A 20,312-nucleotide genomic window follows, 5' to 3' on the forward strand; every position below is an offset into this window, starting at 1 on the left:
GGATGAACAGGATGGGGAGACAATTGTCTGAAGTAACCAAGGCAACCAAGGGCATGCAAGAGCCAACCACTAGAGGGCATGTTTGAGTTAGAGAGTAATGATGCTAAAATGGTCAAATTAAATGATCTGACATTCAGGTCATCATCAGAGCACAGATAGATCATTTATTTATTATGGAACACACCTGTGCATAGGGGGGACTCTGTTCAATGAATCACTTAATAACATCCTTTCAAATGAAGGGTCCGGATACTTAAAATTACAAGTATATATTACAAGACACAATCTCTTCAAACCTCTTCACAGAAACTCTTGAATAATTGTTCAAGACGTTTTACTGGGGAAAAAATATGAATCAAGTTAGAGATTATTTGAACAATGTATTTTATATTTGCAAAAACACCCAAAGAGCTTCAGAGTCAATTTCTAATCTAAGACAATTGAAGTAGATCAATGGATACTCAGAAGTCTAAGAAGTTATGTCTGCCTTGGACAACGAATTAGCACAGACAGAGATATTATGGAAGAAATCAAAAGAAGAGTGAAAATGGGATGGAGTGTATTTGGAAGACACAGTACACTTTTGAAAGGAAGTCTACCCATTTCCCTGAGGAGAAAAGCAATCAATGCATACCACCAGTGCTTATTTATGGTTGTGGAAAATGGTCACTAAATGCTAAAATGTTATAGAAACTGCAGACAACACGAAGAAGGATGGAAAAAACAAGAAAATATAGAAATGAATGGATCAGAGAACAAGCAAAAATATGTAATCAAATGGCAATGGGTCGGACACTGGTCAAATCAAACAGATCAAATATGGATAAAGGAAGGTTTTGGCAAATGACTGCTTTCTAACTCAGTTTGTCAGGGAACCAGAGAGAGCGCATGCATTGATCTGATATTTTCAGATGATAGAGTCAGAGGGACACTAGTTAGGGAACCAACGACGAACTGTGATCACAATATGAGGTGTACTTTCAAAAAACAAGGACCAAGTCTAAAACAATGATCTACAATTTTAGAAAAGCAAATCTTGGGAGGTATGAGGTGGCACTTTAAAAGATGGATGGTTTTATTCAGGGGTGTGATGCTGCTAAATGTTTTGGGGGGGCACAGGGGGCACAGAAGCGGCGAGGGATCATATAAGAGAAATCACATGTAATTAAATGTTTCTACATGGGTTTGACATGAAAAATATGAACAATGGAAATAATTAGACAGGGCGTGCCCAATTTTAACCAAAAGTTAGCAAATTGAGGACCAAAAAACATTGGCCAAAATGGTTTAATAGAAGTATGCAAAAAAATATCAAGAGAAAGAAAATGTTGCATGGCGCATACAAAAGGGATGGAGACGAAACAAAATACAAATAATATGTTGAACTGCAAAGAGATGTCAAGAAACGGATCGGGAAAGCAAAGAGAGAAATAGAAAGAAACATAGCTCTTGGAGCTAAAATATATTTGTTCAATAATACAACAGCAAAAGGTCAATAAAGGATGAACTGAAACAGATAAAAGGCAAAAAAGGAAGTGTCCTGGAAAACGAACAAGATGTGGCAAATGTTCTAAATGATTATTTTTACAAAAGAAAAAATGGATAACATGCCACAGGTTAACAATCAGTCCAGTCAAACCCTGAGAGAGATCAGGATAAATGAGGAGGAGATAGTAAAGGGACTAGCAGAATTAAAAACAAACAAATCACCTGGGCCAGATGGGATATTTCCAACAGTACTTATAGAAATGAGGGAAATTATTTATAGGCCACTAACTCAAATATTCCAAATGGCACTTAGAACAGGGGATGTGCCAACTGACTGGAAGACAGCAAATGTCATACCAATCCACAAGAAAGGGGACAAAACTGAGCCAGGAAATTACAGACCAATCAGTCTCACCTGCATCACCTGTAAAATGTTGGAAAAAATCATTAGACAGAAAATAGAGGAGCATCTTAATGAAAACCATATTCTTGGAGATAGTCAGCATGGGTTTAGACGAGGCAGATCATGTCTTACTAATTTATTAGAATTTTCTGAACATGCAACTGCAGCTGTAGATCATGTGAAAGCATATGATATGATATACTTAGATTTTCAAAAAGCTTTTGATAAGATTTCACACCAAAGACTGATCCTCAAATTGGAAGCTGTAGGCATTCAGGGTAATATAAGTAGATGGATTATGAACTGGCTGATGTATAGGAAACAGAGGGTGTCGATTATATGAGTTGCTTCTAACTGTAGTAAGGTTGTTAGTGGAGTTCCACAGGGATCAGTACTAGGGCCTTTGCTTTTTCTAATCTATATTAATGATCTGGACTCTAGGATAGTTAGTAAACTTGTCAAATTCACAGATGATACTGAAATAGGTGGCTCAGCAGATACAATCTCGGCAGCACAGGTTAGGGACTTGGATAATATTCAGTTGTGGGCCGACACCTGGCAGATGAAATTCAATGTGGACAAGTGCAAGGTATTACATGCGGGTCACAAAGATGTCCACTATAATTACACTATGGGAGGAAAGAACTAGATTAAGTAACGCATCGGAAAGACCTAGGAGTCTACGTGGACTCCTTACTTTCTCCATCCAAATAATGTTGCGAAGCAATAAAAAAAAGCTAACAAAATGCTAGGGTATATTGTCAAACATGTAGAATTGAGAACAAGGGCAGTGATGTTCAGACTGTACAATGCACTAGTTAGAGCTCATCTGGATACTGTGTGCAGTTCTGCAGTTCAGAGGAGAGCGACCAGACTTATTCCAGGTCTGAAGGGAATGTCCTACTGAGAGACTGAGGGACCTGAACCTTTTCACCCTGGAACAGAGGAGACTACGTGGGGACTTGATTCAAGTCTTCAAAATCATGAAAGGCATCAACCACATCAAACCAGAGGATCTTTTCCAGATCAGCAGGGACACACGCACCCAGGGACACAAACAGAAAAAAGCCACTCAAGACAGAAAATAGGAGACACTTCTTCACATAAAGAGTCATCACAATCTGGGACAAACTCCCCAGCGATGTCATTGAAGCTGAAAATTTGGGAACATTCAAAAACAGACAACACTGGACATCAAACGAGCATGATAGGTTGAATGGCCTCCTCTTCTTTGTAAACTTTATGTTATGTTCTTATTGAATGGATACCAGGAGATGAAAAAGACCTAGGAGACAACCACATAAAAGATGGAAAGATGAAATCGTAAATTTTGCATGTGTGACATGGAGAAGAGAAGCTGCAAATTGAAGCAAGTGGAAACATCTTGGGTTAGGTTTAGGGTGCTCAACATCAGAACTCAGATGATGTGCATTAGGTATTAATGTGTTAATCCTATGTTATTCATATGAATTGATGAGGAAACCCACCACCTTGTTTTAAAGTGTTACACAAAATGTAGTGGCATTTCTTCTTAAATGTTCTTCAATGTTGGTCAATTGCTTCTAGAAGCACTTTACCCTGATACACATATCATTGCTCCCGGACATGACAGTGAAATAGTCACAGTCACGAACAACATTCTTTCCTCCCCTCCAATATTGTCTCGTAGATTCTAGATGTGTATTTGTGTTGTCATTATTTCGCCATGTGCTATTTGTACTGTCATTTGCAGCATGTCATTTCAAAAACCTAAAGATTTTTGGTGCAATTTTTGGTGGTGCATGTTCTGTTATTGAAGTTCTGAATAGCTGCTCATTATTGATTTAAAATTGCATGCTTATGTTTATAGTGTACACCGATCAGCCATAACATTATGACCACTGACAGGTGAAGTAAATAACACTGTTAATCTCGTTATCATGGCACCTGTCAGTGGGTGGGATATATTAGGCAGCAAGTGAACATTTTGTCCTCAAAGTTGATGGGTTAGAAGCAGGAAAAATGGGCAAGCGTAAGGATCTGAGCGACTTTTGATAGGTACTGACCACTGCAGACCGGGAACACCCCACAAGAGCTGCAGTTTTGGAGATGCTCTGACCCAGTCATCTAGCCATCACAATTTGGCCCTTGTCAAAGTGGTCCAAGGAAGGAAAAGCGGTGAACTGGCGACAGGGTCATGGGCGGCCAAGGCACATTGATGCACGTGGGGAGCGAAGGCTGGCCCATGTGGTCCGATCCAACAGACGAGCTACTGTAGCTCAAATTGCTGAAAAAGTTAATGCTGGTTCTGATAGAAAGGTGTCAGAACACACAGTGCATCGCAGTTTGTTGCGTATGGGGCTGCGTAGCCGCAGACCAGTCAGGGTGCCCATGCTGACCCCTGTCCACTGCCGAAAGCACCTACAATGGGCACGTGAGCATCAGAACTGGACCACGGAGCAATGGAAGAAGGTGGCCTGGTCTGATGAATCACGAGTTCAAGGTGTTGACTTGGCATCCAAATCCCCCAGATCTCAATCCAATCGAGCATCTGTGGGATGTGCTGGCCGAACAAGTCCGATCCATGGAGGCCCCACCTCGACACTTACAGGACTTAAAGGATCTTCTGCTAACGTCTTGGTGCCAGATACCACAGCACACCTTCAGAGGTCTAGTGGAGTCCATGCCTCGACGGGTCAGGGCTGTTTTGTTAGCAAAAGGGGGACCTACACAATATTAGGCAATATAAATATTCAATATTCAATATAAATTGAACACTGTGCAGTATGTTATGGCTGATCTGTGTAGTGTATATATATAGTGAGAAAAACATATTGAAGATTATTAAACGCAAGTCTCAATTTCTGATGAGAAACTTGAAGTCCATGGTCTGCAATAGTGGGGTTTAATAAATTGAACCCTGTGCAGTATTTTTTTTAAAGATAATAAGACAAGTACATATATTTTAACTTAAGTGTTTAATAATAATTGAACCCAAACAGTGGAGCAACAATTGTTTTTAAAATGCCCAATCCAGCTCCCTTACATTATGCTAACAGGTGATTCATTGACATTGACATTTAATGCACCTTGGTTACAACAAGAATAATAACGTGTGGCACCGTGTGGGGGGCACGATGCCAGGGCTCTATAGGTGGGGTCTCTCAGAAACAGCAACTCAAAGGCAGGGGAGTGGGGTGAAGGAAGTACAGGTTTATTTACAGTGAACAAAACAGAGACATACAAAGCCCTAGCTCCTTTCTGAGCCTAAACTAAATGTGGTCACAGACCCCTAACCTACACATAGTAATGAAACACAAATAAGACAAACAGGAAGACAGGAGGGCAACCGGAGTCCCGGGACCACAGGCAGGTGGCCAGAGCGCAGCACAAGGCAGTGGGGACGAATGAGGCTGACCAAAGTGACTTCCAGGTCCGAAGGGGGAGTAGAGGAGGTACCCAGCAGTGATGACACGACTTCAGAGAGTAGCAGGGACAGGCAGAGGAAGGCCAACTGGTAGCCACAGTGCCAGGAGCCACAACAAGGATGCTCCACCCAGGGACCAGGGTTTGAGATGAAAGCAGCAGGGGAGCGAGGTAGGAGGAGCCCCCCAGCAAGCACCGACAGGGAGAGCAAGGACGGTGGTCGGGGACGAGGTGAACCCCTCCATTGTTTCCCTGGTAGGGTTCTCCAGAGGCTTCAGGGGTCGTCTCTCACCTCCTGGTCCTGGCAAAACAACAGAATTGGAGAAAACAAGATAGAGTTTGAAACTGAAGACTCAGTTGATGAAAGTGTTGTGATACATTTAGGAATAAAAATTCATCTGTTTTCTGACACCCTGATTGAGGAATGGGTAATCGCTTAAAAGCAGTGTTTGCTTCTGACATGCTTTATAGAGATAGAACTGTGCATTCACAGGCATGCAAAGCTTAAACATGCTGATTCACACTGGAGGCATTGTTTTTTATTGTACACACCTTCCACCACTCAGACCAGTTCACTACATCCAGGGATGGAGCAGAATCTGCTCCAAGGTTGGGTGGTCCTCTGGTTGGTGGACCAGGCAGCCACGAATCAGGTCCTGGCAATCTATGGGTGAGAAAAGGAGGGAATGGGTCGGGGTCCTTGGATCAGTGAAACATTTTAGATTGACCTGATGGTCTTCTGCCTTACCCATGGAGACATCTGCTGGGAAGTCCAGCACACCATGTACGATCTCCTCTTCGTTTTGAAATGGGAGATGCCCACAGGTGATGCCAAAGAGCAGAACTCCCAAAGTCCAGACGGTGGCTGGGACTCCTCTGTAGCCAGAATGCAGTATCCACTCAGGAGGAGTGAAGTCAGTTGTGCCTGCAGAGACCACAAACACTTTAGTTTAATGCCAATATTTAGATTTTTGTGGATCTATTCTCCAGATATATCAAGTGGGTGCTGTTTTAATACAGGCACCACGATTTGGGCCACCAACACTCACCACTGAAGGTGTTGTAGTCAGAGTCATGAAGTATGCAGCTACAGCCAAAGTCAATGAGTTTGATCTTTTTCACGGCAGTGCTGTAGGGTCTGCACCAGCTGCTTCATGAACCTCTTGGCCTCAGTCTCCTCCAGGTGGTCTCCTTTGTCCCCAGCATAGCTGTAAAGGTCCTGGCATGGCTCAGGCCGCTCCAGGACCAGCAGGTATTCGTCAGGCAGCTCAAAAGAGTCCAGCAGTTTGATGACTCCTGAGGGGGTGCAATTACACCTGTGGGAAACCATAAAATAATATATGTGAATCACCCAAAAAGCACCATTTAAGTCAACTAATTTTGTCCTATTATTTAGCCATGTTTCATTGACACACTACCATCTGGTATAGGCAGACTTTATCCATGTGATTAATATGGGTTGATGGTGGTGGTAATGACACAACCTTAACCTTAATGGATGTCAACATTTCATTGATAATAACCCATAACTTAATGATCATGCAATGCTTTGCTAAGTTGTCAAAATGTTAAGAAATAAACCTATATTTATCTATAAGCCATTCCTAATTAAACCTACTTAAATCACTAATTAAAACTACTATTCACCCAAGTAAAGTATTAAATCTAATCCAAACCGTAAACCTAAGCTAATCAATGTATAGATGTAAATCCCAACCCAGCTCCTCCTCTTTTCCTGGAAACACTGAAATACATGGACAATACTCTTTAGAAGCCACTTTCCCATTATTATATTTTTAAAGAGGGGAGACAGTTATCTGATTATAGTCTATACATTAAATGTGCAAAATACAAATTCAAACAGGATCTGTGATGAAAAATGGAAAATAGATTTTCTTGCCACAAGGTGGTGCTAATAGACAAGAGATATTAAAGCACCATTTTTAACATAGGTATTAAATTATGCAGTTCAGCACTGATGACATATTAACCATAGATCACAAGATATATCCTTCATCTGCATTTTAATGTATATTATGCTGATTTAAATATAAGTAAGTGCTTATTGAGAGATGTTTAATGTTTTCACCAACTGGTTTGTAATGACATCACTTCCTATGTATGTATGTATGTATGTATGTATGTTAGTATGTTTTTAATTGATTGATTGATTTCCCTTCTCAATGACTCTTCAGTCTGAACTTGAATACATTTGATTTCCACAGTAAAATCTCTAAAGACCATTGTATCACAATCACAATAATTTGTCATTCTTATACTTGTGGTTGGAAGTACAATATCACCTATTTATGTTATTGTACAGTGCACGCTGAGCAAATTTAAGTTAATCTACTTTGAAAGGTACAGTAGGATTCAATTATAATGCTATATAAAGACCAGCTTTTTTTTCTTAACCAGACTGTACATACTTTATATAACCTTTGTTGTGAAAGTCATCTAATCTCATCTTACACAGCATATCCTTTATATTACACTTTACAGTATTGTGCTAGACAAATACTGATAAACATTGTCATAATCCCTGATTTCTTATAACAAAATCAGGGTATTGTTGATTAACAAGCACTTTAGTCATGTGACTTGCAGGGGCTTTATTTTACATTGCCCTAGGGGTCTAATTAAACCTAGATTGTTTGACTTAGAGTATTTAAAGGGCATTCAAAGTACTGAGTGCCATAGCCCTACATCATAAGTGCAGGTGGGATAAAGGTTTAAATCATGTAACAGTGGGCTTAATATATCTATTTTAAGTTATTTTAGAAAGCATTTTTGTGTCCATTAAGCCCTGGAACAGAAATACATTGATTTGATTGAATTCACTTTTTGTCAATTGCTGGATCCCCCTCCCCCATCCAATATTCCAAGGCTCACATCCAAATCTATGATAAAATCTTTAATTGAGCCCAAAATCAATATTCACACCTGGCTCTCACAATCTCCAGAACTCAATACCACAGAACATGTGTGGGATGAACTGACAAGAGCAGATCCCAAGTGGAGAGGTTCTGCAGAGAGGAGTGATCAAACATCTCTCCTCTCTGGCTACTGAAAACACCTCCTCCTTTCTTATCAAGGGCATTTATGCATTCATGCTCGCTAGGCATGAGCTATCAGATTTGTTGCACAAACTGTTTTGGAGGACAACCTGCAATTTTCCAAATGGTTCTCGAACCGTATCTCCACCACAGCTGTTTCATGTTGCTGTTGGTCCATGGTATTTTTCTGATTCCACTGATTATACAGTTATGCATACCAGGTATGTTTCCTACAGCACAATATCCTGAAATGTGTGGAGAGCTGGGGCTGATGCTTATCAATGCAGGAGTAACAGGAGAGCGTGTTAAAGATTATAATATGACAACAAAAATGTAAAACAACAACATCTAAATATATAATTCTAAATAAAGCATGTGTGCATATGTTGAACCAACATATCAATGTTCTTATCATTTAGTTGTCCTTGTGAGAGTTCAACCTTCCCATCAGTGATTGCAAGCAGCTAATTAAGCACTTCCACTAGCAAGGCAGGCTTGTCCAAAGGAGCCTTTGAGAGTGAACCCTTTATGTGTAATGCAGGGTCTGAAAGAGAGACGCCTATAGATTTCAGTGATGGGGTGTCTGTAGGACAACGACGACAAAAGAGTTGCTTTGAAAAAAGAAAGTCTTAAAACAGCTCTTAATGACAAAGTTGTCACCCTGTGTTGCAAAAGCAGCCGTCCTTCATTAAGGCATGAATATAGCCCTTTCTCATCGCTAGGAAGTGAGGAACACCTTGCAAGAAACCATATGTTCTTGAGAGGCCTATTTGCTGGTGGAAGGAAAACATCCACATTCTGCACGTTTTGAAAAGAGCCTGATCGTTATAATATTGAGCGGTTCACCTGAAACATGCTTCCACTGTAGAAGAAAATGAATTAAAAATATATGTATAAAAGTGCACAACAGTGCTTGCCTAGAGAAATAATAATGAAATGTATTGAAAATACTTTGAATACTTAATGTATCTTAATATAGAAATAATGAAGTAATTTGTTATCAAAATACTTCAATTGCATTAGGATATATAATGAAAACCTATACTTACTGACTTTAAAACGAAGAAAGAGAAATAAAGAAAAGAAAGGAAAATGTCCATTCAATGGACACTGATGTACTAATATATTTTCCATTCAAAATCATTTTTTAATGATACATTCAATAGTACCTTACTTATTTTAACCAAAAACATACATTTTTGATTTTGCACTGTGCAAAGATTAATGTTTATTATTATTATTATTATTATTATTGATAATAATAATAATAATAATAATAATAATAATAATAATAATAATAATAATAATAATAATAATAAATACAACCCCTAACAATCCAAATGTTGGTTAGTCAATTCACATCACCGTTTTTAATGTTTTGCAATCAGTAGTTGATCATTGCAATAGTTGCAATCAGAATCAATTTATTATAAGTTATGTAGTTTCTTGCTATGGCTATATTTCAATGTCTAATGATTTATATTCATCAAGAAATAATTAACTCTTAACACATGACATGTCTGTTGAACTAAGAGGTTCAGGTACTCCTCATAAATGTTTATTTAAAGATTGATGATACTACTACTACTACTATTACTACTCCTACTACTGATACTACAACAACAATTACTACTACTACTACTACTACTACTACTACTACTACTACTACTACTAATAATAATAATAATAATAATAATAATAATATCTTAAAATGTATTGGGTTCTCGGAAATACTGAATTTTGAGTAATACAATTAAATGGATGCTTGCAGGAATTATTTTCCTCTCAAAAGAATGGTAGTTTTCTTTTTGTTTTTAAAAATACACCAAGGCAGTTTGATAAACATGTTACAGTTAATTTAGTCTGAATTTGTACATGTCAGTAAAATGTAAAGTAACCAGCTCACATCCACTTATAAAACATGAAAAAAGATTTACAGCAGTATTACTACTGCTAACTAAGAAAGAAAATATAAACATGATCACATGATCTTGTTGTCATGAAAAGCAGTCACAACACAATATGATTAATTAAATAATGAAACCTATGCCCTTAATTACAGATTTTTGTTTCTTACTGTAACTGTATTCACAATAAGGTGTACCTTGTACTAGAATACAGTGTGACATGGATATCCATGTAAAAAGTATGGTATTTATTCACATAGTTTATAAGATTTTTTAAATTGAGATAATACAGGTTATATTTTACTGTAGACACCAAAAATACTAAATATTACTAATGCATTGCATATATGAGAATTATTAACAAGTAACTATGATGAAACCATGATTCAAACTGTAAAAGAAGTCTGTGCATTAGCACGATAAGCTCCTTATTATTGCACATTTATGGTAATGCTGTTGACTTTTTTTTTCATTCAAATTCCACACAAGATTCAATACATTGAAAACAGTCCCCAACAACGACGTCCAAGAGCACTTACATTTGCCATTGCTTTTAAATCACTTTGATTAAATATGTTATCAAACCTAATTGATTTACCAGCCTAAGTATGTCATTACTAGAGTTGCATACATAAACAAGCGCTTTAGAGACCTTTAAAACTTTAAGCAAGTGCATCAACTACAATCTGAATTATGCAAAATCAAACAGCACCAAAACACACTACTCTTGGTCTCTACAATATTTGTATGTAATAGGTTGTTTGAAACTAATCCAATCTTAGTTTTCATAGAATACTTCTTTATTTAACAGGCAGAATAGCTGCCTTAGACAAGACAGGGTTTATATGGAACAAGTTGAATAATACTATTACTACTACTACAATAATAATAATAATAATAATAATAATAATAATAATAATAATAATAATAATAATAATAATAATAATATCACCAACAACAACAACACACCTTACGTGACTGTATTTAATAGACATTTCCAGTGTTGAAATATACGGTCTTGTCAGTGCAAGAAAGAAGAAGGCGCACAGAAAAAAAAGTCAACCTCTCCGTGGATACATGTCATGTACTTTCCATACGACGACAGAGCTCCACACTTTGGATATATATGAAGGGTTTGGACTAGTTCCTTTAACATTGTGGAGATGTTTTTGTTGTTTTTCACGTGGAAATACAATATTTAGACTTGCTAACTTTCAAGTTCACTTAAGAAGCACTGTACACAAAAGAGCACATGTGGGCATCTTGCGCTTGGCATATGTGGTCACTTGTTTCCCGAGAACATTGTATGCGCGCGTAATTATGATTTTTTTCCCCCTTCTTCTTCTGTTTTCCACGTAGTGCATCTGGCCTAGGCCGACAATACAGCCACGATACACAGCAGTTGTAAAAAAAGATTGGTGGGGGGCGTATAGTGTGAAAAGGGAAGGATGGAGACAGTGATCTGTCTTGGTCTGCAGGTATTATATGCTTAGGAAGGTATATTGAGACGCGCAGCTGTTCTTTGTAAAGAGTATACACAAATTCGCTGAGCATATGTCACTAAGAAATCACAGTTGCCTTTTAGTGGTGCACACACATTCGTTTGGAGAGGACTGTTTCAAACGAGACTGCGAGAGAAACAGGTGTTTGGATGGCGGCGCGCAATCCACCTTTTGACGCATAAGCCCCCCTCGTCTTAACTTCTGTTAACGTAATATAAATTGTGTGTTTACATTTTGCTGAATGCTTGGTTTGTAATATGTAAACAATGGGACTTTTATTTCAAGTTCGAGGACTAGTACTTTGTGTGTATCTCCCTATACCTTGTGCGCCCTAACATCTCCAGAAGTAGCCAGAGACATATGGCGTCCTCCAACCTATCCAAAAGTCAAGAGCGCATGCTGCCTTAATTACCAGCATATCTGGGAATGAATCTTTTATGTGTATAAAAAATTGTCGTTATCTAAACTTATGAAGTAGTAAATACAAAATTGAACATTTGGTCGGAAGAAGGCTGACACATTTATGTCTTTTAAAGAGATTGAAGCCCTAGCCATCAGTCGCAAACTAAATATGTGTTTGGAGATCATCTGATCACCATATGCTTTCAATAAAATAGACAAATACGACAGAGAGATAGGAATTGTGGTTAGACTGTTATAAAAAGCGCAAAAAAAAACCAATGTAAACTGAATATTGCCGCCTTACAAATAACTATTTGATGCCAAATCCATATCCATAAGGCACCCCAGCAGGTGTGACTTTAAACCTGTTAGTTCCCCCCTTGATTTTTATCAGTATTGTGTGCAATATTGCCTTGTTATGCTAAGTATGGGTAAACACAGGCGACCAGTTGCTGTGGAAATGGTCGAGTTATCAGAAAAGTGTTAGTCTGAAGGTGATTTAACAATAAACTTGCCTTGCTCCAGAGCAGGTGATACCTGCCCCCAGCCCCTTGATTAATACTTCCTCCACTTAACAATCTGTTGTAATTATTTATTAAACGAAATCTATTTATTATTATTTTAGCAAACAGTAGTACCAGGTGGGGCTTTATTTTCGTCTTTAGCTTTTGTTTGAAGGACGTTTGAAGTGGGCAATCTAAGCCTGAAAACTCGCTCACCAGATTTTTGCCATCCATTTGTTGAAGTTCCAAACTGCCAGGCATGCTGTTCAGTTTTTCTCTTGTTCAGACATGTAAAAGGCCACATATATAAAAGGGAAAAAGGAAAGTTCACATGGAAAGTGAAAAAAATAAGCTTTCAAAAAACATCTAATTGCAAGCCAGTAACCATATGTACTCCACTTGTAAAATCCCAAACAATTTCTTTTCTATAAAATGTGCGCTTTTGGAGAGGTGCGCGCATGAGGATGAGAAATGCCAGAAGGACCCTAGAGATAACTCAAAAAAGAAATAAATGGGAAATAATGTGTTATTGAGATTCGTGTTACAGACCATTAATTCTATATCGTGTTCTAAGACATTCACTTTTATACTACAATCCAAGCCAATTATAAAGGCGTAACAAAGTAAACTTGTGCAAAAATGTTTTTTCACCGGGTTGCTACTAAGTCATAGGAGTTCATAAAGTTAATGATGCCTTGAACCTGTGCTGTTTCGAAGTTTTAAAGGCTATTCTGCACTCATTTGACAGATGAAGATGCTACTGACAATGTCATTCAAAGATTAGTGCTGGGGTGGGGGGGGTAATGCAAATGCGTAATGGCTACGAAATTTGGCACATTTTGCGCATTTCAAAATTATATTTTACTGAAACATGCCTAACTATAGAATATCAAAATAATATTGTTTTCTGCAGATGTAACTATATTTTTTTATAAATTAAATTAAACAAATTACAAAAAGTGAACAAAAAAACATTTATATTCTAAGTACTTATGATCATTTGCATTATTTGTAAACCGAGGCCAAGAGTTGTTTGTTGTTCCGATTATGGGAAGGTAATTAGTATCAATTACAAGTAGACTCAATCATCAATATGTATAGATGTATACATTTCGATATAGGCTGCATTTGCAAAGTAATTCACAGAAACATAAAAATCAGAAACTAAAACAAATCTCAAGTAGGCTGAAGAAAAATACAGTTATCAATTTAAGTTGTTAATTTTAAGTATATATATGAAGATAAAATTCAGATTTGGAAAAATGTCAGCTTCTATGTTCGAGTAGCGTTAAATATTGTTTGGAATATTGTTCTAACTGTAGTCTGACATGGAAGAAATTTGAAATAATAGTTAATGTTTTATTAGATTAATCTCAGAAATTATTTTGGGGGTATTTTTAAGTAAGTATTAATACTATATATTGTAACATGGAGGCATTTACATTTCCCATTAATTTAAATTTCACAAAAGACTAACCTACACTGTAAGATTAACCACTGTGATTTGTAAATAACCTACATATAAATAGTAGACTACCTTCTGAAAATAAAAATATTATTTATTCTGCAGCATTCTTACTAAATATATATTGTTAAAATGCATATTACTTTAAGAAATCAAAGTCTGTTGACGTAAATTAGACTTTTAGTATAGAGCAATAACCAGATTGGCGGCTTTCTGTGACTATCGGTTATTAACATCTCTTTAGAAAGCTATAATGCAAAAGATCAATCACCTTTACAATGTAGCTGTTAGAGTCAGTGGGGAAAATATTAACCGGAAATCAGCTTATTGGTGACCTAAACGTGACTTGAACCCATGTGGTGTATGTTTGACCTGCTACATGTCCAAATCACATACATTTATTTGATTTTTTGTATAGGTCTATTGTCACAAACCAGAAGACTCTCTGGAACTTGAACTTGAATTCCCTGCTCTAGATGTTTGGTTGGTTAAGCAAAGTGGAAACAGGATAAGAGTTCATACTATAAATCTGATTCTGAACACTCAATATGTATTCTTTTTCTAATGTTTTTTGTTTTTTTAATCTACACCTAATATGATCTATCCCCAGTTTTTGTTATCCATATGGTTTCTCATTTACTTATCTATTCATTGAAATGATATAAATCTGTTCTTCCTTTCCCTCTTTTATTGCTAAAAAAAGTGGCAGATTTCCAGCCACACAGCTGTTTTAATTTAACATGATCTCCAGTTTTGAACCCTGAAGTGACCTACACACTGAAAATGGTATGCACATTTCACACCAAAAAACTGCTAAAGATACATTATTCTACATATCCTGAATCAGGGACAGATCATGTTTGTTTTAGTTTTTCTGCTGGTTCACTCTTCCATTGGGGTTGAGTGGGGATAACATCACTCAAGCATGTCAATGACAGAAGGTTGGGAGATTGCTCATTCTATAGGACACCAAATGCTTGTGCAATACCTATAATAATGATAATCCTTTGTGCCTCTTGTGAGGTAAACTCTGCTCATGAAAAAATCAGCTCAGCCTAAAAAGAAACAGCTTACTCTAGACAGGGCAGCAATGACCACATCTCGTTTTTTCCTCATTCTATCAAAAGCATATATACGCATTTCAGCACAATAATACATATTTGTTTCAAATAATTGTACAATGTTATCGTCTCACAGAATTTGTAAGCTCGACGGTAACCAAAAATGATATCAACAGCCTTATGTTCATTGCTTGGATCTATCTGAGCTACTATTTGTAACAGAAGTATGGATAGTTGTCACAGTTTTAATCTTAAAGAAATACACACAAGAGCTATCTGGCAGTGTTTCTGAATATTTTAAGTTATCAGCAAGTCTATGTTAATTCATATTTTTACTTACATTTCTTTCGGCCATAATAGTTATATGATAAAATGATAAGAAAGCTTTTTCTAGAGACTCTAAAACAAGACCATCTTTTAAAACACCAAATGACTGGCTTCATTTGCACATGGCACCCTGTGGATTCCCGATCTCTTATCTAAAGTCAAGCCAATCAGAATTCCTTTCTTTCTTTCCAGGTTGAAATGGGATGATTCATAATTGGATCAAAATAATAATATGTCTTCAACACTGCAAGTTTCTGGCCCTACTAAGCAATACAGAGTTCTGTATTTTTCCCAGTGGATTTAAAGTTAACATATTTTGAAATAAGCACACAAACACACGCAATGATGATGAGGGAAATGGAGAGAGATTATGAAAAGGGAATGTCAGGAGTAGTGCATAAAAAACATATTTTTTTGGCTTTGTCTTAAGCATTCTCCTCAAACACCCTGTAGCATTTATTTAGTGTGGAAAGATTACATTGTCTCCCTTGCAGTGCAGCACAGTTTATTATGAATGTACAATATACACACATTTTTTAAACTTCACATCACCTGTCACTTCAAGCATGTGTTCTGTAGTTAAAACTAACTCTACGATGCTGTCCATGTAAAATATATGACAAATAAACAAAATATATAGATTGTGTATTGTTTCCTTTGGACTGTGGAAATCTAGACAAAGAAGTTTTCATTGGTTTTTAGGTTTTCAATTCCGTGTTTACTTTAAGAAGAAGTAGAGCAGGTGTTTGTGTCTCTCATTGTAAAGAAAGCAGAAATCTCTGAGCTACTATTCTAAACACAGCAAGGGATGAATGAAAGCATGGCCCGACTTTCACTTTGGGACAATAACATACTATAATTATGGGTGTGGATGTGTGTGCGTGCGCATATGAAACACATTGTTCTGATCTAGTCTTGAGATCAGGAGAAACACAGAGGGATTTCTGCTGTGAGTTTTCCTGAAGTCTACAATCTGCAGCATTTGGTAACAGAATCAATTTATTCTGCTGTAGAAGATTAATAGAAGATTATGAAGTGAAAGAGGCCAAAATACAGTCTGTCGTCACATGTGTCAGCCCTCAGGACGTACTTGGTTACTGTTGAAATCAAGCGGTCTGCATTCACAACTTCTGATTTAAGAAGAATATAACAGTTTCACGTAAGAGACAGGGGAGCTGTCTTTCGCATGATTGTGTAATTGTGCCATGTCTAATTCTTATACACAATCTCTCTGCAAGATCTGACAAAAGTGGGTTTGAAAATTAAACTTTAAAACAAGCCAAATTCTTTCTATTTCAACTGCATTCTGACACAACATTGTCAACTTTTCCAATTCATTCATTGTAGTACTGTTTTTGTTTCTACTTAAATTGTAGTCATGCTAAACAGCCATTCTGCCTGAGAGTAACCTGAAAGGGTGGATGAAGGAGGGCAGGAAATGAACATTGTTACATTGTCTGAAGCTGGCTGATGAAGCAATGACACATGCATCTCTGTATACGGAAATACATAATAAATCATCTGATTATGTCCTGGGAGCACAAAGCAGTAATAAAGATTATAGAAGTAGTCTTAATTAGCATATTAACTTCGAAAATGAAGACGATAAAGACATGGGCTGTATTAAATACCCAAGCACATTGAGGTACATCAATTGTGAGACTCAAACAATTGGAAACAGGATTTTGAATATAAATAAAGTTTGATATTGTTCCTTGACAAATATAAAATGCATTTAGAATCAATGATAATTTCAGATGTGTGCATTTTGAACACAATGCCAATTTGTCACATATCTACATTGTAATGAAATAACACATTCAACACCCTGTAGTCAAGGTAAAAACAAATTACAGAAACAGGATGAGAATTGAGCTGCTTGTTTGTCTTCTGCCTCTTAATATCTTGGCACACCTGTACAATGTATTAAAACAAATTCTCAATAACAGCAGCAAAGAACAACACTAGATAGATAGTTATAAAGCCTACTAAAGACATGCATTCTGGGTATAAAAGTTGTGTGTGTGTCATTTGTTGCAATAATAACAGAATCTACTTTCATTATTGTTTGATTGACACTTTACTGATTTGGAATCTAGAATGCTGCTCAGAGCATGGTTCAACTATTAGACTTTTAGAATTTTAGAAAGCAAATCGAATTCGAGAAGAAAGAAATCCGGAATCCCTATCACAAGTGCACTTTTTTATTGTTATTTTTTCGCCTCCAGTGAGTCTTCTTTCCTTTCTGGCGTCTTGTGGTTTCTGGAAGATGCTCATCCGTGGTCTCCGCCTTTGTTGCGCTGGAGAGGGGGGTAATTAGGCTGAAAGGACACCGCTGAAGGGACTCGCGTGGCTCTGCTCACGGGCCTCCGCCGCTGATTGGCCACTTCCCCGGCGCTAATGATCCAGGCACACTCCAGGCAGGCAGATAAGATAAAAAAAAGAGAAAGCCAATGCCAAAGGGGGCACACTCTGCCTTGCTCATCAAATCCCTATTGTCTCGGAGTCCTATATAACGGGCACACGGGGAGTCGTGTGCCAGACGCACAGCCCTTCCTCAGAGGGCACTCCACAACAACGGCCAGTCCTGCTTTTTGAAGTGCAAGACACAAGAGCAGCCAAGGACAGGGGCAGACCTTTTCTGCAGAGGCATATTCATCAGTTCTCCAACCTCCATCTCTTACAGGTAGGCGTGCTGTTTATGTTTTTTTCCTGATATGCATGACAGCCATCCTATACTATTTGGAATACAGTTTGGGCATGTAAAATGACTTCATTATTTGTATAAAGAGCTGGAAAAGTACTTTGTGCATGAATACATTTGAGGAATTTCCCAATCTGGGGATTGAATTGCAACTTTGAACCAATGCCTTAATCAATGTGTTTGTTGGTTGATTACAGGATGTCACCCAAAACAAACTGCTCTCCACCTGGAACACGGGAGTTTTACTTTGGGATGCCCAAAGATGAAGCTACATTATTAAAATTTGAATCTCCAAGCTCGTCGTCCACCTCCACCTCCGCGTCCAAGTCCATCCCAGACGACCTGACAGAAAGCTTCCAGTCAGGGGACGACCCAGAGGAGACGGGGGACTCCTTGCTTAGCCCACCCCGGGGAACCCAGGAGAAAAGGCAGAAAACCAAGAGAGGGCGATCCAAAGCAAAACCAGAGGGCTTGGTGACAAAACAGAGGAAGAACCGCAGGGTGAAGGCGAATGACAGAGAGAGAAACCGCATGCATAATCTCAACTCCGCCTTGGACGCCTTGAGAAGCGTCCTTCCCACTTTCCCCGATGATGCCAAACTCACCAAAATCGAAACCCTGAGGTTCGCTCATAACTACATCTGGGCCCTAACCGAGACACTGAGGATGGCAGACCAAGGTCGGGTGATCCCAGGCCAGCAGGAGGACAGAGAGGGCTTCTTCCCAATCCCAAGCTCGTGTATGGTGGAGCTAGCCAGCCCGACCAGTGTCTGCTCCTCGGAGTGGGACTCGTCGGCATACTCGCCCTCCTCCCACGACCCCGGGGAGCACAGCCCGGACAGTGCGGTGGAAGAGGCGTTTCCTTGCTATACGAGTCACCTCAGTTGTATCACCAGCATGCACAACAGCCAGACTAAGCACAGCACTTCATTTCCAGCATACATTTAAAAGGAAATCCTGCGACATCCTCTCCTTATAATGGTACCTTCAGTCAATGCTGGAGTCACGACTATATAGCTATACAGACCAGTGTGAACAAGAACAACAACAAACAATATAACTGGTGTACTTGGACTTTTATATATATATGAGTACCGTTAGAAAAAATTAGGAGTGGTATTTGTGTAACAGACTTACTTACATAAAGATTTTCCTTTCCTTTGCCCTTTGCCTTAAACTCTGAAGCTGTAGTCTTCTTACTAAATGCACTTTTGTATGGGTTTGTTTTAATAGCGGGACTATGACAACATTTTTTTTTAAATAATAATCTATCCTTTATAAAAAGAAAATGTAAATATGTTTTAAAGCTTTTATACCGAACGACACTAAAATGTGAAATGTCTTTTGCGGCGTCTTGTGAGACTCTATAGATGTAGAGTGACAGCTAAGAAATCACGATTCTCTTAATTCCGAGATTGTTTGTTTGTTTTGGGTTTTTGTTTGTACTGAAAAGGGGTAATTTATGTAAATCAATTTTTATATTTATTTAAAAAATATATATTTTGTCTAAATGATCATTATTCTGGTATCATTGATAATTCTGTGAATGCAAACTGCTGACAATAAACCATTGTGAGAAATAACATTTGCCTGTTTTCGAAGTCTCAGATATACAATTCGTTGTGTGTGTGTGTGTGTGTGAGAGAGAGAGAGAGAGAGATACGCAATCAGCGTAGAGTACAGATATTGAGTTGTTCAGTTTTAGTATTGAAATATGAAGCAAAACATAGTTACTTTAAAACCCCAATATTACAAACACACAAATAAATCAATACATAAAATATTGAAATGTTTCCAAAGTCATGTCCTGTCAGTCCGGTACATTCCACTATACTTTTCCTTGCAATCAAAAAAGCAAGTGGGGAAAGCAAAAAAAAAAAAAAAAAAAAAAAGTTTGAGCTCTTTTGTCAGAGTAGAAATCCTTAGCTCCTTTTAGCAACTTGTTCACAAAGGGGCCCTTGAGAGAAGGGTCTATTGTGATGCTAACTATTGTCAGATGAATGAAATCATTGGAGGGTAAGGAAACTTGTAAGGCAAAGTGACGGCATGAAATAAAGGCTTTTTTCCCCTAAGTCAATGGTTATCAGTA

At 37.9% G+C, this 20,312-nt stretch overlaps 1 protein-coding gene across 1 annotated transcript; it reads left to right on the top strand.

Moving 5' to 3' along the window:
• Positions 1-18,087: 18,087 nt before the first annotated feature.
• Positions 18,088-19,781, top strand: neurog3 (neurogenin 3). The gene is made up of 2 exons (XM_066693169.1): positions 18,088-18,205; positions 18,421-19,781. Exon 2 carries the CDS (start codon positions 18,422-18,424, stop codon positions 19,169-19,171), a length of 750 nt encoding a protein of 249 aa, XP_066549266.1. The 5' UTR covers positions 18,088-18,205; position 18,421; the 3' UTR covers positions 19,172-19,781.
• Positions 19,782-20,312: the final 531 nt, after the last annotated feature.

This window comes from Amia ocellicauda, chromosome 20 (assembly GCF_036373705.1).
Source record: "Amia ocellicauda isolate fAmiCal2 chromosome 20, fAmiCal2.hap1, whole genome shotgun sequence".
Taxonomy (NCBI): Eukaryota; Metazoa; Chordata; class Actinopteri; order Amiiformes; family Amiidae; genus Amia; species Amia ocellicauda.

Bases quoted from the DNA above. Each gene is read 5' to 3' on its own strand.
- neurog3 (XM_066693169.1), top strand. From the start codon at position 18,422: ATGTCACCCAAAACAAACTGCTCTCCACCTGGAACACGGGAGTTTTAC.